Raw genomic sequence first — 23983 nt, 5'->3', positions numbered from 1 at the left:
AAATAGAAAAAATATCTGGTCTCTGAATCTGAACTAACAATTTAAAATAATGGTGAAAAGAAAGGTCAAGTGTGCCTTGAGAGTTCCAAAAAATGATTTTAACCATTACAAGGGTGGACAAAAGAGCTAACCGAACTCAAAGCTGCCGAGGGCCCTGCGGCTCCCCTTCGAAAGTGACATTCTCCCTCCACTACACTTCCTGACCGATTTGGCCACCCATATCATTAGGATTAAAGCCCCCCAAATCCAACCTAGCCTCGGCTTGATTAAGGTCATTCGTCACCGACTCAACCCAATCCGCAAGCATTGCCTTGGGTGGACCTCACTCTTCTTTTTTCCTTATCCCGACCCTTTTCTTAGCAACACTTTTAGATAAAAACATATTCCTCGCCTCCGATTTTGATGAAAGACCATGGCTAATTTTTTACGTAAATATGTCATTCCGTTCACGTAGAGCTTCCCTCCAATCCTCATCAACAATTTGAATGGTCGTATGATTCCTCGCAGTAAGATCTGAATGCACTTATACTACCTTTTCCTTCGAGGCAATCACAATGACCTCCTTATTCCCTTGTCCCTCCACTAAGTCCGTACTTCCAATTCGATTAAAATCAGAAGACTTCAAAGGAACAACTCTACTGCTCGACGGATCGGTAGGCAGATGGTTAACCACCTCTAACTTTTGGTTTTATTCCACGACCTCCTTAGCTTTATTTACGACGTTGGTGTCCGTTCTAATCTGTTGAACCTCACTGTCATTAGCCATTACAACCGTAAATCGGATACCACCAGTCTGATTCTCCTTATTATTCATTGCTTGTTCCGATTCTTCCAACTTCTTGCTGGTCTCAGCCTACTCTTCATCTCCTAAAGTAGCCAACGTTTCAAAACGAGATCCCACACCACTAGCATGGTTTCTACCTGTGCCCTCTGTTAGATTTGGCTTAAAATTAAGTTGACAAGTTGGAAATTTCATCTTGGTTGGTAGCCAAACTTTGAACATGAGAATTTCATATTTGGCGGCTAAGTTGTACACATTGAAAAATTCTTTGGTAGGTGGCCAACTTTTTTTTCATGTTTAATCCCTAAAATATTAGGTTATTTATAAGTTTAGTCCTTAAAACTCAACTATAAATAGGTCTAAGTATTTCATTAGAAATATCCCAAAACAAGTTCTCTATTTCTCTTGGATTCTTCATTCTCCCACTTTGGGAATTCTAAAGAATTTCATTTGTTGTAAAATTGGCGATATAGTGGAGTTATCATCCGGTGTGGTGCCCGAGGAGTAGACGATATTCTCGTCGAACCTCGTAAATTGGGTGTGTTCTCTCCTTTATTGTTTTTTATTCGATTTTTTCCATTGTGTTTCAATATTCAATAGTTTGACAGATTTATCCGTTGTGCAACCTTTGGTGGTTTTGATCTTGACATTTTAGGTCAATTTTGAAACTACGTTCGTGTGGGAAATAACCCGATTTCCCCAATAATTAGCATCAGAGCTTCGGTTGAGGTTATCCTGGTGGTTCCGTTACTGAAAAGATACAGTTCGTGTTATTGAATATTGTTCATTGGAATTAAAATGCCAAAATACGGATCAGTTGAGACATCAAGCTCTTCATCCGGACCGGTGAGGAGGATGATGTCAAATGCAAATTTCTCGGTGGAGTTGTTCGATGGATCCGATCATTTTGGCATGTGGTAAGACGAGGTATTATACGCTTTATTCCAACAAGGTCTAGACATCGCCATTGAGAAAGAAAAGCCCGAATATATGGAGGAAAAAGAATGGGGAACAATCAATCGTTTGGCGTGCAGCACGATTCGATCTTGTCTTTCTAGGGAGCAGAAGTATGGCTACAAGAACGAGACTTCTGCAAGTAAGATGTGGAAAATATTGGAGGAAAAATTTCTAAAGAAAAGTTCTCAAAATCGCCTCCACATGAAGAAAATATTGTTCAGATTTGATTATCAACCATGCACCAGTATGAATGAACACATCACTGCGTTCAATGAGCTAGTGGCAGACTTATTGGGTATGGATGAAACCTTCAAAGATGAAGATTTGGCCTTGATGTTGTTGTCATCTCTTCCAGATGAATTTGAGCACCTTGAGGCAAAGTTACTTTATGGTAAGGATAATGTTACCCTTAAAGATGTAACTGTTGCTTTGTATAGTTATGAGCTCAGGAATAAAACCAAGAAAGAGAGCAAGTACGAAGCAGCGGAGGCCATGGTGGCAAGAGGTTGCTCGAAAAGTCAAAAGCCAAAGTGGAGAGGGAGATCAAAGTCGAAGTCCAGACTGAGAAAAGATGAATGTGCCTTTTGTCATGAGAAAGGCCATTGGAAGAAAGATTGTCCGAAGCTGAAGAAGAAAGGAAAAGCTGCCCCAGATGCATGTGTTGCAGAGCATGATGCAAATGACTCTGACATATCATTGGTTACTTCATCAACAACATTCCATTCAGATGAATGGATATTAGATTCGGGTTGCACCTATCATATGTCCCCTAATCGGGGAGTGGTTCTCTGGTTTAGTAGAACTAAATGCAGGAGTTGTTTATATGGGTAATGACAATACTTGTAAAACTGTTGGGATAGGTTCAATTCGATTGAAGAATCAAGATAGATCAACCAGAGTTCTGATAGATGTCTGATACGTGCCCATTTTGAAGAAAAATCTCATCCGTTGGGAGCCTTGGAATCCAAAGGCTCAGTAGTCACTATGAGAGATGGAGTTTTAAAAGTCACATATGGCGCACTTGTGATGAAGAAGGGCATCAGGAAAAATAATTTGTATTACTATCAAGGTAGTACAATTATTGGAGCAGTTGCAACAGCTTCCGGAGGTGTTGAATTGGACGCAACCCAGTTGTGGCATATGCGGTTGGGACATGCTGGAGAGAAATCCTTGCAAATTCTGGCAAAGAAATGATTGTTGAAAGGTGCAAAAGCTTGTAAATTGAACTTTTGCGAGCATTGTGTTCTGGGAAAGCAGAAGAGAGTGAAGTTTGGTACCACTATACATAATACAAAAGGTATTGTGGATTATATTCACTCAAATGTATGGGGTCCTTCAAAGACATCGTCTTTGAGAGGAAACCATTATTTTGTAACTTTTGTTGATGACCTTTCCAGAAGAGTTTAGGTGTATCCGATGAAGTCTAAAGATGAAGTGCTTCGAATTTTCCTGAAATGGAAAAATATGATCGAGAACCAGACTGGTAGAAAGATCAAACGTCTTAGGACGAACAATGAAGGGGAATATAAAAGTGTCCAATTCTTTGACGTTTGCCATGAGTATGGTATTGTTCGACACTTCACTGTTAGAAATACACCACAACAGAATGGGGTGGCAGAGCGTATGAATCGAACACTATTGGAAAAAGTTCGATGTATGTTGTCTAATGCTAGGTTAGGCAAGACATTTTAGGCTGAGGCTTGACATATGCTGGCCATCTCATCGATCGTCTGCCGTCATTAGCGATAGGAGGAAAAACACCATTGGAGGTATGGTCTAGAAAACCTGCTACTGATTATGATTCCTTGCATGTATTTGGATCCACTACTTATTATCATGTGAATGAATCCAAGCTTGATCCGAGAGCAAAGAAGGCTTTCTTTATGGGAATCACCCATGGAGTGAAGGGATTCCGCCTTTGGTGTTTAGACACCAAGAAGATAATTTGTAGTAGAGATGTTACCATTGATGAATCTTCCCTAATAAAGAAGGTAACAAATGAAGCTGTCCAGACAAGTAGTACTCCGCAGCAGGTGGAGCATACTCCAAAACAGGTGAAGTTTCAGCAGACGATGATCCCAGACGCTGATGTAGTTGATTCTTCAACTCCAATAGAAGAATCAGAAGATGAAGAGGTTCAAACCCAAGAACCATTGGAGACACCATAACCACTTGCAGTTACAAGGCCAAGAAGAGAAATTCGTGGACCTGCTCGATTTGTTGATATGGTGCCCTATGCTCTTCCAGTTGTTGATGATGATATCCCTGTCACTTACCAAGAAGCAATACAAAGCTTGGAAAGTGATAAGTGGAAAAGTGCCATGGATGAAGAAATGCAATCTCTCCAAGAGAACAACATTTGGAAACTGGCTCAATTACCGAAAGGTAAAAGATCAATTGGATGCAAGTGGGTATTTGCAATGAAAGATGGATCTCATAGCAAGAAAGAAGTTCGCTACAAGGCATAGTTGGTAGCTAAAGGCTACGCTCAGAAGGAGGGGATCGACTACAATGAAGTATTTTCCCATGTTGTGAAACATTCCTCCATTAGAATATTGTTGGCCTTGGTAGCATAGTTGAATTTGGAGCTAGCTCAACTTGATGTAAAGACGGCTTTCTTGCACGGTGATTTAGAAGAGGAGATCTCTATGACTCAGCCAGAAGGATACAAAGATGGTGGTCGTGAGAAATGGGTTTGTAAGCTGAACAAATCGCTATATGGATTGAAGCAATCTCCGAGGCAGTGGTACAAGTGATTTGATAGCTTCATGAGGAGGCAAAAGTACACTAGAAGCAAATATGATCATTGTGTGTATTTGCAAAAGCTTAAAGATGGATCTTTCATTTATCTTCTCTTGTACGTTGACGATATGTTGATCGCTTCGAAGAGTCAAAAGAAGATAGACAAATTAAAGGCTCAGTTGAATCAAGAGTTTGAGATGAAAGATCTAGGTAAGGCCAAGAAGATTCTTGGTATGGAGATAAGCAGAGATAGACAGAGAGGGAAGCTTTGTTTAACACAGAAGCAGTATCTGAGAAAGGTATTACAATGTTTTTGCATGAATGAAAATACCAAACATGTAAGTATCCCACTAGCTTCTCATTTGAAACTTAGTTCTCAATTATCTCCTAAAACTAACGAAGAACGAGAGTATATGGAAAAAGTTCCATATGTTAATGCAGTTGGGAGCTTGATGTATGCAATGGTGTGTACACGTCCTGACATTTCACAAGCAGTTGGAGTTGTGAGCAGTTACATGCATGATCCTGGAGAAGGACATTGGCAAGCTGTGAAATGGATTCTACGGTATCTCCAACAAACCGTGGATGTTGGTTTAGTTTTTGAACAGGATGAAGCACTTGGTCAGTGTGTGGTTGGATATGTTGATTCCGATTATGCTGGTGATTTGGATAAGCGTCGATAAACTACTAGGTATTTGTTTACTCTTGCTAAAGCCCCAGTAAGTTGGAAGTCTACATTGCAATCTACGGTGGCCTTGTCTACTACAGAGGCAGAATACATGGCAGTTTCAGAGGCTGTAAAGGAAGCAATTTAGCTTAACGAGTTGATGGAAGACTTGGGAGTTGTTCAAAGTCACATTAGTCTCTATTGTGACAGTCAGAGCGCTATTCACTTAGCGAAAAATCAAGTCTACCATTCAAGGACTAAGCATATCGACGTGAGGTATCACTTTGTGCGGGAGATCTTTGAAGAAGGAAAGATTCTACTTCAGAAAATTGTGACATCAGAAAATCCTGCAGATATGATGACCAAGGTAGTAACAGTAATCAAGTTCAATCATTGTTTGAACTTGATTATCATCCTGAAAAAATGAACACCTTCGGGTGTGTGGCGCTTGTGAGCGCAATTAGAGGCACTACAAATTTGGGGAGTTGAAGAAGTTGAGTAGGCTTGGTAATTTCAAGCCAAGGTGGAGATTTGTTAGATTTGGCTTGAAATTAAGTTGGCAAGTTAGAAATTTCATCTTGGTTGGTGGCCAAACTTTGAACATGGGAATTTCATATTTGGTGGCTAACTTGTACACATTGGAAAATTCTTTGGTAGGTGGCCAACTTATTTTTCATGTTTAATCCCTAAAATATTAGGTTATTTATAAGTTTAGTCCTTAAAACTCAACTATAAATAGGTCTAAGTATTTCATTAGAAACCATCCCAAAACAAGTATTTCATTCTCCCACTTTGGGAATTCTAAAGAATTCCATTTGTTGTAATATTGGCGATATAGTGAAGTTATCATCTGGTGTGGTGCCCGAGGAGTAGACGATATTCTCGTCGAACCTCGTAAATTTGGTGTGTTCTCTCCTTTATTGTTTTTATTCGGTTTTTTCCATTGTGTTTCAATATTCAATAGTTTGACAGATTTATCCTCTGTGCAACCTTTGGTGTTTTGATCTTGACATTTTAGGTCAATTTTGAAACTACGTTCGTGTGGGAAATAACCCGATTTCCCCAACACCCTCCACAGTAGAGCTTTTCTTTCCAGCATTAAAATTCCTCCTCCAATTCGTCACCTATGGACCATATGGTTCATCCGGAGTCAAGGGCCTTTCAGTTTCCTTTGTTTTAACATTAGTAACCGAGCTGCCATCCACCCAACACGTTTCTTGCGCATGGCCATACATACTGCACTTGAAGCAGATAGTAGGGAGACCTTCATATTCCACAAATTGATATCGTCCATCAATTCTTATCCTGGGGATCAAAGGCCTATCAAGGTTAACAACAATAGCGAGTCTGGCAAATCGTCCTCGTTTCCCCTCGGTCGTATTATAATCTATTTTGACAATCTTACCTAGGGAACCTGCAATAGCCCTAAAGAGGCTCTTCGTGTAATACCCGTAGGGCAAAACAAGTAATCTCACCCAGGCCAAAACCGTGCTAGGATGATCCTCGGAAGTGGAAAAGTTTCTCGACCACGGTTGAACCGTCAGATAACTACCATACACCATCAGGATCCACCAGATAGAAGGTTAAGATAATCGTTCTCTAGGTCGAAACGGGCAAGGAAGTAATCGTTATCCAGATCAACTAATTGGATTTCTACGGCAGGGCTCCATAGAATTTGGATGCGATTCAGGAGAGCATTATAACCAATTCTTTTCCCCAGTAGTCGGATAATGACTGAATTGGAAAACTTCTCATCGATGGAACTATGGATTCTTTCAGAAAAAATAATATTCGGAATCGAACCTTCCAAACCTATTTGGACATCACCCTCTCATAAGTCAATATCGAGATCCTCTATGTAATTTTTTGTCTGCTGCAAACTCGTATTCCCAACCACCATATCCCTAAAGGACGGTTTAGTAGGTTGCTCAATAGGCTTCTCTACAACCCTCAAGTCCGACCGTTCTGACACCTGGATCGATGGCTCCCCCAGCTTATCATTCATTATCGTATCGGTTCCATCAACCTCCATGCCAATCTCTACACGATCTACCGTAGGACTCGGACTGTCCTCGTTCCTGGTTTTTCCCCCAACGATGTATCCTTACATGTTACTCCTTGTGCGGGGAGCTCCAGACTGGTCGTCGAGACGTTTCGAATGAAATCGATGGAAATTTGATTTTTTTTAACAATTTCATATAATATTTAGATAATTATAATTATTTTTATTATAAATAGAAAAATTCATAATAATTTGTTTATTTTTTTCCGTTGAAAAAAACTTTGAAAGAAATATATGTCAAAATTTTATGTTATATGTATACATGTTATAAGTTTAATCATAATAGCAATTTAATGCGTACTTAACTCCCAGTTTTTATAATTTATTCTGTCAATTTTCAGTTCTCTGGACATAACTAGTAGTAGTATTTGATAGACCTGTCTGACTGCAACGTGAAGAATAGTCGAGTTGTTCACCGATTGACAAAGAGATCCAATGAATTTCGATTTCTTTTGATCATCCACATCCAATTGAAGTGCAAATGTAATCTTGCTTACACTATTCAAATTATAAACATAAACAAATGATTCCACTCACTAGCCCCTACATGTAGTCTTTCTAAAACTTGAATTACTTCATTCTGCTAAATATGTACAAATGTAATTAATCCTTGTTACTGCCTTCCAAGGCAGCAGCTAAATACCCAACTTTCAACCCATCGTCGCCAGCAAAATTATCCCTGCAGTGGAACGAAATCGTCGGCCGAATCGGAACATCATTGACGGTACGCTTGTAAAGACCGAACCACTTGGACTGCATGTAGCCGCTCCGCCGCCACGGCGGCAAGTGCATGTCCTCCGCTTTCATGGATTCCTTCATTGCTTTGCACATTAGTTTCACGACCTGCTTCAGCTCTTTGGGTTTACAGACGAAGATCGGTGGGATAAGTTCGAGTAACGAGGCGTAACTAGTTGTCGGTCGAGCTATTTCGAAATGAGCCACGAGATTTACTTCCACAATGTACCGAGTTCCATTGGTATACACATCTACGTACTCATAGGCTCCCGAGAGTAGATTTCGTCCTAGTTTGTCCCACCGGGATTTGCACAAACCAGCGTCAAAGCCCTTGTCGCGCAGATGAGACATCAACCGACGCTTGAAATCATCGGATAAACCGTACCCTATCGACATCTCACATGCATGTTCTGTCTCTTTCTTAACCATTTGCTTCACATCGTCCTCTTGGTCGTATTGCAGCAAACCCAGCAACATACTTTTCGTCTCGGAATCCAGCCAATAACCATCGGAGACGTCTCGCTCTCGACAAAACGTCGCCGTTTCATCGATTTCGACCTCAAAACCCCCACCACTCTCGAAGAACGAATTCACGAGATCCGACAGGTCGGACTCGGTCGAGTCCTCCGGAGAGTGTTCGCTACCACTGGTCTCGCAGAGCCGTGCTGCTTCGTTGAAAGCCACGGCTATCTTATTCATCCTCCACATCGTAGACATAAACAAATTGCTAAAATACTTTTGATTCTTAAATAAAATGAAATTATGATCTGCATATATTTTTTTGATAAATGCATAAATTATTTATATAAAGAAAATAATGGAAATTTATATGATTATCGAGTATTATAGACTAACAAAATATAACCTAATGTCATCATCCTATGGTCATGGCGCAGTCATTCAAGATATTCTCAGAGAAAATCATGGAGATTAATAAGGTAATTATTTGTTACAGACAGTACAAAGGCTAAATACAATGTGATAAAGCCTTGACGTGCAAGTATTGTTGAATTAATGAATCTGTAATCTTTTTTCTTTATATAAAAACCGCCATATTTCCACGTAGTTTTGTAATTATATATCTTTAACTTTAGCGGTATAGGCCGGGCGTTTGAGATAAGCGTCCATGCAAGTTCCACAAGGTTTACACGTGTTAGATTGCACCAGTGCCTTGTCAGACTATGTTGCCACGTGCTATTCATGATTCTACATTTTTACTCTTCTTTGTAACTTCCACGTGGAAATTAGTCTCATAATTTATTTATCGATAGTTTATCCTTCATCATTTTTAGTTCACTAGTCACTACCGCTAGTTGTATTCGACCGACACGTCAGGCTGCGACGTGGATAATAGACGGCGATATTGATCGAGTGGTACATAGACAATGACAAAGAGGTCCAATGAATTTCGATTTCTTTGATCAAAAACATTATCCACATCCCAGTTAGATAAGGGTTCATGGATATGGACAATAACGTTACAAGTAAAGACATAAAGGTGTAAATTTAATAAATTATATAATATAGTTAAATGTGATGATATGTTTTAGTTTGAGTATGTATCTTCTTACAATTATGTGTAGAGGTATAAAATAAATTAAGAGTATAGGGAACAAATTAAGGGGAGGAATAGTATAGGGCCAAGAAACAAGCATAGCGAAGTTAAAAGAGAGACTTGTTTGGTTACTAATATTATGGGTAGGGTGAATAAAACTCGATTCGATTAAAAAAATCAATTTTTTCTTTCAATTTCGAGTTATTCGAGTCAACTCGAATTATAAATTCGGTTTTCGAGATCGAGTTGAAATTTTGAATTTTCGAGTTACCTGAAAAATTGAAACTTTGACTAAGTATTTTGATAGTTTTACGATTTAGTCATTGATTTATCATTTCTTCAATTCCTCCCTCATTTTAAGCCTTTTTTTAACAAATTTGAACCACAAGTTCCTAAACCATAGTAGAATACATGTGTACTTTCATTTCTCTTTTTGATAACAAATTTTTATTTTTCAATTTAGTCATTCAATTTTTTATAATTTCCTTATTTCTTCAATTCTTCATTTATTTTAAATCTGTTTTTACCAAATTTGAGTCGCACGCTCTTGAACCATAGTAGAATACATGTGTACTTTCAATTCTTCTTTTTGATAACAATTTTTTATTTTTCAATTTAATCCTTCAATTTTTCATAATATCCTTATTCCTTCAATTTGTTATTTATTTTAAATTTGTTATTTACCAAATTTAAACCACATGCTCATATACCACAATAGAATACCTATGTAACTTCAATTTTTATTTTTTTACTAGAGTTGTACTCTCTTTTTTATTTAGTCCCTTAACTTTACATTTTACTCAATTTAGTCTTTTGACTACAATTGTTTGCGAACTCTTTCTTCTCATCAATTCATTGACTCATTTATATTATCATCAATGTTATACCCTCAAAATACTTTCTTTAAAATATAATATTATGAATATATTTCATAGTTTTAGATTGTATTTGATATATTAAATAACATTATAATATGAAAGAATATAATATATAGATATATAATGGTTAGATAAAGTCAAAAAAATGGAACAAATCATTGCTATAATACTATAAATAATTATAATAAAATCAGTATAAAACTCGAATAACTTGACTCGAATTTCTTAAACTCGACTCGACTTGAAAAAATTTCAAGTTAAGTTTGGGTTGTAAAATACAACTCGTCAACTCGAATAACTCAATTTTTTGACTCGACTCGATCGAATGCTCACCCCTAATTCTGGGATATTGCAAAACAAATAGAGGTAAACTTTCTCTTTAAGTCCCTGTACTTGTGGGAAGAATTTCATTTTGATTCTATACTTTGGAAATAAAAAAAATATCCATTCCACATTATGGATAAAATATTCAAAAACAATAAAATATACACGTAATATCTTTAACAATGTCCGTACAAGTGGGAGGGAGAAAAACAAAACCGAAATAGAGATATTTCTTCTTCTTCTTCAAGAAACACAACACTTTGCAATACAAAGAGCATAATCGATATAGGAAACTAAACATAGGGTGTCTCAGGATTTTCACGCCACACAACTGCATTTGCACCGCGACATGCATTTCTTGCAGTCAGAAAGAGTTGGCTTCCCATCGTTACAATCACAGCGGTTCATACAGTCCGACCTGGCAGCGCCACCCCACAAGCACCGCGTCATGCAACGGATAAGCGGCACACACGACGGACAACCGTAGCTCATTTGCTGAACGACGCAGTCCTTGCATCCATTGCCGTCGCCTTTCAGCGGGCATGCCACGGCGGGAGAACTCATCGACCATAATACCATTAGAAGAAGCATGATGGCCAGAGCAAAAGTAGGCTGCTTTCTCCCCTCCATTATCTCTTCCAATAACTATGGCTATTTTCTAGGGTGTTCATTTATTCTTCAAGATTTGTCGACTTATGGACTTAATTAAGTAAGCAAAAATAATCAAATAACGCGGCAATGTTGTCCATACTGTGAGGTGAGCTGGCTCTGAGTTCAATTAACAGCCGTTTGATGAAAATCTCGTGGATTGCTTAATCTGAATGCGCTAGTGTGAATGTGAGACTTCTGGTATGAATCAAGGGTGGGTTGGTTCTACACGACTTATAATTCTCATTCAATTATCTCATTGATTGCGCAAATATCCCATTTATTCAGTTTTATTTCACCTTACACATTTTCGATATCAGATAATCAATTTTTTTTAAATAATTCATATTGAATTAGATTAAAATTCATTTTATAAGTTAAATATTTTTAATATTATTTTTTATTTATAAGATTCGAATTCACAATATTCAGAATTGTGGCGCTATGTTCAATTTCGAAATTCTTTGATACGTATATAGTCGCTCATATGCTGAGTACCTTTACTGATCGAGAGATGTCTACCAATGCATAAATTTTATCGTGTTTAATTTCGAATATAACACTCTAAATCACTATCAAAGTTTTAGTATCGAGGGTTGAAATAAAATATCGAAATGATTCTTGACTAATCGTATAAATATATGCAACAAGATATTTATACGATTAGTCAAGAATCATTTCGATATTTTATACGAAAAGTATCAGATATTGTTATCAGGTTTCGGCCAGTTTAGTTTCATTTTTAGAAGCAATTTGCAATTAATCAAGAAGCTGTGAATTTCAGCTAATTTTAAGCTTAATTGAGTGTTAAAACTAAAAGTCTGTTTAAATTGATGAAAAGAGTCTATTTTATATATTGTCTTAGAAAAGGAGAGAATTGAAGTATCACATGTTGTAATCAGGCTTCAGTTTAGTTTCTGTTTAGGAAGAAATTACAATTAATCAGGAATGTTTGAATTGGAGCTAATATTAAGCTTAATGGAGTGTCGTTAAATTGATGAAAATAGTGCATTTATGTATATATTTGTCCCCCAAAGGGAGAAAACTGAAGTATCACATGTTGTGATCAAGCTTCGGTCAATTTAGTTTCTGTTTATGAAGAAAATTGCAATTAATCAAGAAGGTGTCAATTGGAGCTAATATTAAGCTTAATGGGTTGCTAAAAGTTGGGTTAAATTGATAAAAACGACCCATTTATGTATGTATTTGTCCCAGAAAAGAAGGAAACTAATGGAATTTATTCTGGACTTTGTAGGAAAATGGATTACTGTTTGTCCCCAAGGGCCAGGCTCAAAATGCTTAAGCTCAAATGTTCTCTGACCCTAACATGGCTACGGACATGATGAAGAAAAACCTCTCTATGATTATACCTCAGGTATTTTTATGATGCTTAGACCTTTACTGTTCATATGCTTTGGTTTGATGCTCGTGTTCTAGAATTGACTGTTTTGTGTACACTGTTATTATCAGAATCTCACTTTTGCCTGGGTCAACTTTTTCTTCTCTGGATTTGTTGCAGGTTTGATTCAGTGTTACTGTTTTACTTCCAATATTTCTGAGTATTTTCCTTTTAGTTCTACACCCAAGATTGAATTTACATTTCTAGTTACGAAATTGATTTCATGCATCTGTAGAATTTGCTAAAGTTAACTGTTTCCTATTAGATTGGATTTGTTTTATTTTCGTTCTTTGTGACATGGTGACGGACACAATCTTTTGTTGCATTGGAATCAAAATTCTAACTTAACTGATCCTGTTATGTACTATTAGGGTACGTTTGATTCTCGGAATGTAAGATTATCAGTGGGAATAAAATATTACCAAAGAATAAGATTACTGAGAATATTACAATACTGTGTTTGGTTGGTTTGACATGAATGTAAGATTACAATATTTGGTTGAATGAATAAAAGATTATGGAATGTATATTTTACTAAATTATCCTTGTCCTATATTTTTTTAATAAGTGAAATTCTAAATATTTAAATAAAAATTATTTATATAAAAATTCTATCTGTTGATAATATATTACTTGAGTATTTAAATATACCTTGTATTAATATTAAATTATACATAATTTATGTAAAAATATATTAAAATTTTACATCAACATTTAACTAAATATTTAAAACTAGCTTAGGTTCATATGTGACGCATTCACTATGAGGTTTCTTGTATTTTTCAATCGACAAGGTTTACAATCTTCTATATACAATAATTTATCATAGATATTCATAATAATAAAAAGATGTAAATTATTTTTGTTATCTAAGATAATATTTATTATATCTTCTATATACAATAATTTACTTATTTATCTTTTATATTTATACTTAATTCTGCATACTTTATCATTATTATTTATCTCATGAATTTATATTACAAAAACATAATTCAAATAAGTAATAAAATATAACACTAAAAATCATATTGTCTATAATTTTATATTTCACCGTCATTCATCATTATCTTTGTTAATATTTTAATAAAATTATTAATACTCAGTCCTAATTTGATTTGTACTTAACTCCTGATTACGAAAAGCAAACAACCCAATAATTCTAGTTTCCCAACCTGTAATTTCTCTCCGAACATACAAAAACCGACGGAGGCCAAGCTTTGAACATACTAACCGTTAGTTTCTTTCAGATCATACACAAAGGACAAGTAAATAGCTTACCTGTATCTAAAGAAAATTCTAAAACAATTTTAAGTGGCTGCTAATTCGGCCATGTCCGAATTATTCTAAGCTATCAGTCATGAGATTGCTTTTCAAAAAAAGTGTTAATGACATCTACTTCAGGGTTGGAACATTGATGGCTATTGCAATGCTAGGATTTGCATGAATTCTGAAGACAACCCATCTCAACTGTCTGAATATTTTCACAACAGAACGTTTGGCATTAAGAGCACGACCTCATTGCCGACCAGCTTATATATGTATAACAACCATCTAGAGCTGTGAATGCAGAGGAGGATAAAAACCTTGCATATATTTAAACTACTATTCGTCCTCGCCGGAACCTATGCTACTTGGACTTCGGACATCTCATAGAAATGCAAAAACATGAAAGTGATTACAACTGGTACTGGTCTTAACTATATTCTTCGTGGAAAGAAAGATGACTGGATTCCAAGCTTACCTGGAAGTCTGGAACTGCAGCATGTTCAAGAGGACTGTTATTATCCAATATCTTGAAAACCTTTTCAGCTGTGATTTTAAGAGTGTTAATGACAAGACTATCACATTAATTGCAAGCCATATACTACAAACAACTGTTGCAACAGAAATTAGCCACGATAATTTTGACAAGACTATCCAAGATACCGAATAGCAGATATGAACTCATCCATACCGAATAAATTTTTATAAGCTTACATTCTTTGTTTAGCTTACATAACAAAAGGAAGTATAACACTAACCATCAAAAGTTTGTACAATGTTCAGACTTACAAAAGATAATAGCCATGACATTCTAAACTTAATCATATATGTTGACTATATTAGATACACAAAAAATTTCTCTCCGAACATACAAAAACCGACAGAGGCCAAGCTTTGAACATACAAAGATAATAGCCATGACATTCTAAACTTGAATTATTGGGTTGCTTGACATATACCTGGCTAAGCTACACAAAAAAGTTGGGACCATAATCTAAAGTCATAATAAAAAAGAGATCGGCATAATTGTAGAAGGACCACAGTCAAAAGGATGGTCTAAAGTGATGGCATTCAACTAATTGCTTAATCACATAATCTTTTTTGAATTCTTTTGGCAAAGAAAAGAAGAAATCTAACTTGTGTGCATCTTTGCTAATATACTCTCCTGCAATAAGCATTTCATCATTAGACAAGCCTTCAATTTTCATGATTTCTGTGAAAATCGGCATTCTTCGATCATTTCCTTCTGTGAAAATCATTGGATAGGCATGCAGTAACAGTAACTCACTTTGAACTAATGGAAACTAAAGTTGCAAACTAAACATCTCATCATTTATGAATTTACAGACATCAATAACCAACCTGTTTTAGATAATCATCTAAAAACATTATACCATGATCATCTTGCCCCGTATTTAGTTTGAAAATGCGCACTACTTTATCCCTTCTTAGAGACTGCAGAAAAGCGAACTCGTTATAGAAATCACATGGGACTAAGTGAGAAGGTTATTCTACTAATCAGTCCAGCAGAGAGAGAGAGAGTTGCAAGAAATATTACAATCAAAGAAAACGCCTAACAAACTAGAATATGCACTTGCTCCCCCTGCAAGAACTAGGAACTATCTAACTAGACAGTTAGATGCCTTTCTTATCACCTTCAGTCATAAAACATGTCCCAAATATTTACTTTACCAAGAATCAGATGATGTGTTCATCGTAAAACATGCACGTCTAGCTATAATCTGCAGCAACCAGATGGTTCTAACCTGGAAAACATGTGGCAACACCCTAGAGAATCGAAGAAAACCAAAATACAAGATATCTCGGGATAAAGTCCTTAAACTAGGATATATTGTGAGCCTTCTGCATAAAATGTGCAAGAATAACACAACTAATCAAAATCACTTGCATAACACTTAACTTTAAATTGTACATTAATTAAATCCAACCCACCAAAAATACCACTCCCATAATTCAATTAATAAAACACTTTTTTGGCCAAACGTACCATTGAACAATAGATCAGGAACAATTCTACATATGAAGTAATATTCTAAATTTGAAGGTTAAGGAACCAAACCTCTAGCTCCCTATCCACTTGTGTTCTGTCCTTTACACTGCTATACAATTGTGACTGTAAAATAAAAGGTTGAATCGACACCTTGAAACATAACCAAATCAAATGAAAAAGTTTAGCTTTATCAATTTAAGGTTTAAATGAAAGTAGATGTAGAAGCATCTAAAAATGAATAAAATTACACATTGCAATTCGAAAAAGGGAAAGGTTTTTTTTAATAGAGAAATGCTAAATAAATAGGTTTTAGAAGAAAAAGGTAGAAATTTTGGGAGAAGATAGCTAACCTTATCAATCTGAGGAAACTGAACTCGCATCATACGAAGCACCAGCAAAGTGTCGCTAAAGCTAAGATTTTGCTCTGCGCTAAATTAGAAAGGATTCATGATGAGATTTCGCTAAAACATGAAAGGAAAAAAATAGAAAGCAATATTTTTGTTGGAAGCGCCAAACTTTTACCGAGAGAATGAGAATGATTAGCGTCGCTGTCAACGGCCTCGATCTCTTCGTCTTCTCTTCTGCATTTCTTTCCTTTATCCATCTTTAAGGGAACCCACCGACGGGAATTGGGAATTTGGCGCCTTACCCACCCCCTCAGGTTTGGAACTTTCTCTATAACCAGGGGGAAAGGATCGTTATCAATGTGGTGGAAACATTTTACGCCAAGAATCAAATAAAAATGTTGAAAATATCAACCCCAGAAGCAAATACTTGAAAGGGAGATGGGAGACTAATACACCAGAAGCAAATCTGAACGCCAAATCAAAGAAGAAGCAGATTTTCTTTTAACTAGAACCAAGCAGGGAGAAATGTATTTTAGACAACGGAACCAGGAATAAGATGAGGGATTAATATTCCCGTGAAAACAGGGAAAAATATCACTGTTGGTATTCATTTTTACCTGTACGGGAATGTAGCCCATCCAAACATGAATATTATTATCCGGAAAAAAATATTACGTGAACCAAACGAGTCCTTAGTAAATGATAATGTGATTCATCTTTTATTTTTCTGTATTCCTATCTTGCAGCCAAAATACCTTTCCCATTAACTCAGAGGTTCAGATCAATGTTGCAGAATGGAATTGACCTTAGCACAGTTGATGTGAGCTATGTCAGTAGCCGCTCATGGTATTTTTTTCCTTCTCTGGCTCTTTTTTTAGAGGCTTTCTTCGCTTGATACCACCATTTATTCACAAACTCTTTCACTTCCAGCTATTTCCTCAATTTGTTTGGTTTGAGGGGGTTATTTAGTCTGATTCTGGGAGATTAAAATGGTTAGTATCTGATCATGAACTTCCTGTCACGTATTTTTATTATTTATTGTGTTCTGCATTTCCTCTGGTTATTGGATTAATTATATATCTGTAGGGTTTCATCTGTAAATTGTGATTTCTTTTGGCAGCAACGGATGATACACAGCGAATGATGCAGATGAGTGGGTTTGGCTTTGATCCATCAAAGGTATTGAGTCAATTTGATCTCCTATCAGGTCAAATCAATTACAAACTGATGAAAATTGCAGGGAACTTTTAGTTTGATGAGAGATCAACTCAACTGCTATTTTGGTGATTGTAACAGTATCGTTGAAGGCATTATCGTTTTAGTTGGTTGATGTATTGTTTAAATTTGTAAAGCATCCTGAGAAGAGTTTCCAGTGAAACAAACTTTGCTTTGTTTCTCAGCTACGAGCAAATATTCATCTGAGTTGACTATTACCAATACTTGACCTAGCATGCCTCCTAATCGTTTGATTTTCTTCATTCATGGCAGAGCTTGAGTGCCGAGAAAGATGGTCTTGACATAGTCCAACATGAATGGGCACTCCCTAAATTCGAGCACCGAGCTGAAGCAGTGTTGAAAAAACTTGTCAGCTGAACATTAGGAGCGTGATAAACAACTGTCCGGAGGGGGTAGTTCGATTGAAGTTTTCATCTTACGAGCTCACTGAACTGTAAAAGATGAAACACCTTTAGAAACAAGGGTGGGCTTTGGTATATATTCCAGTTCAATGAGAAGAAAGAAGAGAATTTCCAGCTTCCTAATTTTTTGCTCTCAATAATTTTATGTTGAATCTTTGGTCGGCCGATCAGTTCTCATTTCTTTGCAACATCATAAGTTGGTTTTAAAGTTTAATTCTTATTTACATTTTGAATGTTATCTTGAGTCCTTGACCATGTAAATGTTCGTCATGGGGAGTTTGGTTTGTGAAAAAAGTATTATCAGAAGAAATAATCTTTTTAGAAATTATATTGTCATGTTTAGTTCATGAAAAATATTATTATTATGAGACAATATTTTCCTTATAGTAGCATTTTTTTTTGTTTAAATTGATGGAAATATCATTACCTCCAAATTTTTAGATAATACATAATTCTCCACATTTTGGATAAGAACACTCCTAAAAGTAGTTATTTTTTTATAATACTCATTTTCGAATCTTATTCTTTTTGTTTTATTCAAAATTATAAATATAATATTAATATATAAAGAGTTTAATTTAGTAAAATATTAGCAGATTTGAATAATTTAAATTATTTTATATTCTTAATATTTAATATATTAATTATTTATAATTTTATGAGGTGGAAAATGGTATTATCATAAAAAATATAATTATTTAAAAATAATATCTAACTTTGAGTTATTAAAAATTAATTTTATATATTGAAAAATAATATTTTCCCCATAAAATCATAATATTATATTTATATAAATAAATATAATACTTATGAAAATTCTTTAAAAATATAATTTTAATAAATTATATATTAAATGTATTTTTTAAAAAGAAAATTAGATAGTTTAATAGTTAAACTATTTCTATGAATTTTTATTCAAATATTTATAATTTAATATTAAAATTTAATTTATTGAAGAAAACATATAGTCCTATCACAATAATAATTTGATAAAAAAAATACGCATCCAAATCATCTTATATTCCTTCAACCAAACACTGCAATCTCATATTCTTATTAAACAAATCAAACAATGTAATACAACATTCCGTAATTACATTCCAGTAATTTTATTTCCAAAGATAATTTTACATTCCATGAACCAAATATTCCAAAATTATACCACGTGCCACAAATAGAAAGAATTATTAAATTCAAGGACTAGTGTAGACTTTTTTTGGGGGTGAAAGAATAATGTAGACTAGAAATCAAGTTAAGAGACAAAGTATGATAAATTGTCAAAATTAATCACCTTTTATATATATATTTAAAGAAGCAATTAATTTTATTTAAATAGGAAATATTTCAAATTATAATAAATATTTACAATCACCATCGTAAATTAAACACATAATTAGAAAAAAAAAATTTATAATAATTGAAACAAAACTAGTAACTTAAGTACCATATAAGGAAATATTAAATTTAACCAAGAAACTCGAACAAAGATTGTACAAACAGATCTGATCGCATCAGCAAACTAACTACAAAAAATGATCAAGTTATTGAAACCACTGACATACCACAAATCAGACTTATATAAGATCATACAAATAAAAATCTAATTTATTTCTAGCGCATATATGCTCGTTTTCCACGTACCTTGCATCAAATCCACATACATAATAACTGATGATTCACTAGTAAATGCCAAATCCAATTCAAATTATAAAATCCCAACACACAAATAATAGTCTGCAACGGAAACAACAACGCCATGCAGCACTTTCGACATTTCCTTATCCTCTTGTTGTCTCTCATTTCACTTCCTCTTATTCGGGCCGGTGTCGAAAGATATCCGGCTGTCGGATGGACACCATAAAGAATGTCAACGATCCGCACGTGATTCAGATCGCGAAATTTGCCGTTAGCGAAAATAAAATGCGGTCGAAAATAAAATTGGAGTTAGTGGCGGTGGTGAGAGGCGCAACAAAGGTGGTTTCCGGGATGAATTATCGGTTGTTGTTGAAGGCCACTGACGGAACCGCAACCAATCTATACCGTGCTATTGTGTATGAGAAGGCATGGGAAGGTTACAAGAAGCTTGCCTACTTCGAACCTGCCCAAGGTTATTCTTATTAATAATATTGAAAATAAAATGTTGGTGTTACAGCGATTAGAGAGTAATAAAATCTTAGTTTGTTGTGTAATATGATTCTATCAAGCATGATAATATTAATCTTTATTTAAATCATTGAATTAATAAATGAAAGTATCATGATTAATATAAAAAATTAAAAAATAAAATAAATATATATAAGAATATAATAATTATTTTATAATTTTTTAAAATTTAAGAAATAAAACAATTATTTAAATTTTGACCTACATTTCCCATCGTCCATTTCAAAAAACAAAGTGCCGGAGTCAAATTATAAATGGTTCCTCGGTTCAACTATAATTTTTCCACGTGTTCATGTCTAATAGGCTTTAACGGAAATTGTGATGTCGTCTTATACTACATCAGTTCGCACGACACTATATCTCATCCGAACTAAACTAAAGGTACGTTTGGTTCACGGAACATAAGGGAATAAAAGATTACCAGTGAATAGGATTACTGAGAATGTTGTATTTTGTATTTGGTTGGTTTAGAGGAATGTAAGATTACCATGTTTGGTTAAAAGAATAAAAGATTATTGAAATGTATATTTGACCAAATTGTCCTTATTATATATTTATTTTTTTAACAAGTTACAAAATATTTATATATTTTCTTTAAAAAAATTTAAATTCATAAAATTTATATAATTTTTTTACAAAATTGAAAATATAAAAAGGTTTAATGAAAGGGTAAATTTTTATTTTAATCCCTGAACTTCATATAAAATTTTAATTATAGATTTTTTTTGTAAATCTAAAATAGTTTAAGGATAAATTTGTAATTTAACATTCGTAGAATTTTTATTATTCAATGACAGAATAAGGATATTTTTTAAAGAAATTTTTTAAGGGCATTTTAGTCTAAAATGTCGGTAATCCAACAATACCTAAGGAAATTGAGGTAATGACATTTCAGGTAATATACTCCAAAAAATTTACTATTGGTAATGTAATATTACCGAGAATGACATTTCCGACCAACCAAACGGGGGAATGTGAATTCCATTCCATGGGAATATCACATTTCCCCAACCAAACACATCCTAAGTGTGAAATGTTCATGTAGCAGCCCGCTAAAAAAGACGTTATTGATTTTGTTATTTTTTAAATAATAAAATTGGTAAAAAATTACTAGAAATATTATTATTTCTATTCGTTTTGTTATTTTTTATCGGTTTTGTTATTATTGAGCACTTTACCGGAAATATTAAAAAACATTGATGTTTTAGTTAGAAATAATAATATTTTAGGTAATTTTTTACCTTTTTTTATTTAAATAATAAAAAAATCTGTAGCACATTTTTTAGCATTATATTAAGAGTGTCGTACTGTAGAACTTCCCAAGTCTGTAGGCAAAGCCAACCAACACATAAAATAAAGGGTAAAACTACACAAATGGTCAATAATTTCAAATATATTTTGTTTACTCTACTAAAGTTTTAAAAGTAACAATTAGTCACCGATATTATTAATTTATAACAAAAATATTCATTAACATTATTAATTTGTAATAAAAATGGTCATTAGCATTATTAATTTGTAACAAAATAGTCACTATATCTTCATCTTTGTTAAATTGATGACGTGATGACATTAATAAAAAAGTTAATATTTAGTTATACCCCTAAACTATTGTTAAAACATCAGTTAGATAAATAATGATTTGATATCTAATTTATCCAATAAAACTTTCTATTTTTCAACAAATAAAAAATATAATTATACATGAATAATTTTTTAAAAAAATAAAATTCTATAAAAACATTAAAAATATAAAAAATAACAATTAAAAGATATATAAAATGTTAAAACAATAAAGAGTATATAAGAAAATAAACATTAAATAATTTTTATTATTTTAATTAACCCTAGTTTTTTTAATAATATATTTTTATTTTAAAAAGTTTTTCAAGTATAATTATAATTTTTGGATTTTTTTTTTGCTGAAAATCATAAAATTTTTGGTACATTAGATATTGTTGAAAATATTTCGATATTTCGATATAACAAATTAAGTTAAATGAATTTTAAGATTTTCCAAATGATTTTCTAAGTATATTCGATATAATTATTCGAATATCAAAACATTACTCCAAATATTTCAAAAATCATTTTTAATCCTTACTTAAGTGTAAAATTAAGTTTTAATCTTAAAACAATTTCAAAATAATCTTTCAAAGTATTCCGAACCATTTCAAAGCCAAAAATTCCAGATTGCTCAGAGGGAACCGATTCCCCCCCAAAGGGGTATCGATTTCCCCCTGAATGGCTTGGCTCCGAGATTTCCAGAATGTTAGGAGGGAACCGATTCCCCCTATTCAACGGTCGAAATATTTGAATTTTACACTTAGGGAACCGATTCCCTATGAGGGGGTACCGATTCCCCCCACGCTCCAAACATTTTTATTAAATGTTTTCACACTAAAACGGCTATATTATCTTCACTAATCATCCCCAACGTTCAGAAGTGATTCAAGGTGTATTTAAGCTAGCTTAGGAGCCATTGATCAATAACAAGAAACGTCAAGCAACTAGAATCAAGAGAGAATCAAAGAGAAAGCATCAAACCTCAAGTTTGGAGCATTTCAAGCCTATTTTCATTCAATATTCATCTTGCTTTCAAGAACACATATTGTGCTCAATTGTATTCATCTTTGAGTGTCCTTTTATTTGTTCTAGAATTGTGCAAACAATCTACCTTATGAGGATTTCCTTGTAAGTTTGCAAAATTTGTATTGTTCTCTTTGGGAGAGAGTGTTCTCAAGAATTTGGGGTATAATTCTTGAGGGTTTGTAAGGTTACTCTTTGTCCTCAAAAGAAAGACAAATTAGTGAATTTGTGAAAAATCCTTAGTGTGGATAGCTAAAAGTAGTGGACGTAGACTTTGATTGAGAAAGTCGAACCACTCTAAATCGTTGTGCAAATCTTTTCAATTTTCTGCAAAAGCTTCCACCAAAATTTTAAATTGCCAATTCACCCCCCTCTTGGCCGATTCCGTCAATCGATTAACTCAACAATTGGCATCAGAGCTTGACTCATTTGAAGGTTTAACCGCCTCTTGAGTAGATCTGGGAAGAGTTAAATCGATAAAGATGGCGTCCACTTCCGGTTCATTCTCCATGGAAGAATCCAGACCAATTGACGTGCCTCCACACTTCAATGGAACAAATTATCGTCGTTGGAAGAAGCTTATGATGATATTTATCCAAGCATTTGATATGGAAGCTTGGATGATGATCAAGAAAGGATATTCTTCTCCTACAAAGAAGGCAAAGAAGTGGAGTGATCAAGAACGAAAGAAACCTCAACAAAATACAAAAGCTATGCACATGTTGTGTTGTGCAATTGACCCTAATGTATATAAAGGAGTTTCTTCTTGTTCAAATGCCAATGAAATGTGGGATAAGCTTGAGGAGATCTATGGAGACAAGGAAGAAGAAGAACCAATAAAGGTGATGTCTCTATTAGCTCTCACAGAGCCAAAGGTATCTTCTAACTCAAATAGATTAAATTCAAATCTTTAATGAGTTACAAGATGCTTATGATGAATTATTTTCGGAGTTTGAGACCATGAACTCCAAATACAATAAATTGATTTCTAAATTTATTGCTAAAAATGATCTTCTTTTGAAAGCTAAAACAGACTTGGAAAATCAAAATGAAATGTTAAGAAAGGAGTTAGAGCTTTCAAAAATAAAATATGAAAACTTTGAAAAAGAAATTTTCAAATTAAACAAACTTCTTCTAGAAACGAAAATGGATTTTGAAAATCAAAATGAAATCTTGAAGAAGGATTTAGAGCTTTCAAAAATGAAATTTGAATGTATTGAAA

The 23983-nt window shown here is 34.2% G+C and overlaps 3 protein-coding genes and 3 long non-coding RNA genes across 6 annotated transcripts; 3 read left to right on the top strand and 3 right to left on the bottom strand.

Moving 5' to 3' along the window:
• Window positions 1-7812: 7812 nt before the first annotated feature.
• Window positions 7813-8652, bottom strand: LOC120183413. The gene has a single exon (XM_039188116.1). The coding sequence runs from the start codon at window positions 8650-8652 to the stop codon at window positions 7813-7815; it is 840 nt and encodes a 279-aa protein (XP_039044047.1).
• A 2367-nt stretch (window positions 8653-11019) lies between these two features.
• LOC120183412 lies at window positions 11020-11331 on the bottom strand. Its single transcript, XM_039188115.1, has one exon. The coding sequence runs from the start codon at window positions 11329-11331 to the stop codon at window positions 11020-11022; it is 312 nt and encodes a 103-aa protein (XP_039044046.1).
• Window positions 11332-12601: 1270 nt separating this feature from the next.
• LOC120183459 lies at window positions 12602-17225 on the top strand. Its single transcript, XR_005521943.1, has 3 exons — window positions 12602-12724; window positions 12820-12868; window positions 17119-17225. It is a non-coding gene; the product is annotated as an uncharacterized LOC120183459 (long non-coding RNA).
• On the bottom strand, window positions 14908-16908 carry LOC120183462. Its single transcript, XR_005521945.1, has 4 exons — window positions 16548-16908; window positions 16376-16454; window positions 16095-16175; window positions 14908-15469 (listed from the first exon to the last, which is right to left on the bottom strand). It is a non-coding gene; the product is annotated as an uncharacterized LOC120183462 (long non-coding RNA).
• Window positions 17226-17339: 114 nt separating the features above from the next.
• Window positions 17340-18100, top strand: LOC120183461. The gene is made up of 3 exons (XR_005521944.1): window positions 17340-17364; window positions 17493-17551; window positions 17861-18100. It is a non-coding gene; the product is annotated as an uncharacterized LOC120183461 (long non-coding RNA).
• Window positions 18101-19695: 1595 nt separating this feature from the next.
• On the top strand, window positions 19696-20130 carry LOC120183411 (cysteine proteinase inhibitor 5-like). Its single transcript, XM_039188114.1, has one exon. It carries the CDS (start codon window positions 19696-19698, stop codon window positions 20128-20130), a length of 435 nt encoding a protein of 144 aa, XP_039044045.1.
• The last annotated feature ends 3853 nt before the right edge of the window (window positions 20131-23983 follow it).

This window comes from Hibiscus syriacus, unplaced genomic scaffold (assembly GCF_006381635.1).
Source record: "Hibiscus syriacus cultivar Baekdansim isolate YM2019G1 unplaced genomic scaffold, ASM638163v2 tig00112762_pilon, whole genome shotgun sequence".
In the NCBI taxonomy this organism is placed as follows: domain Eukaryota; kingdom Viridiplantae; phylum Streptophyta; class Magnoliopsida; order Malvales; family Malvaceae; genus Hibiscus; species Hibiscus syriacus.
The sequence above is the reverse complement of the archived record's forward strand: the minus strand, read 5'-3'. Positions and strand labels throughout refer to the sequence as shown.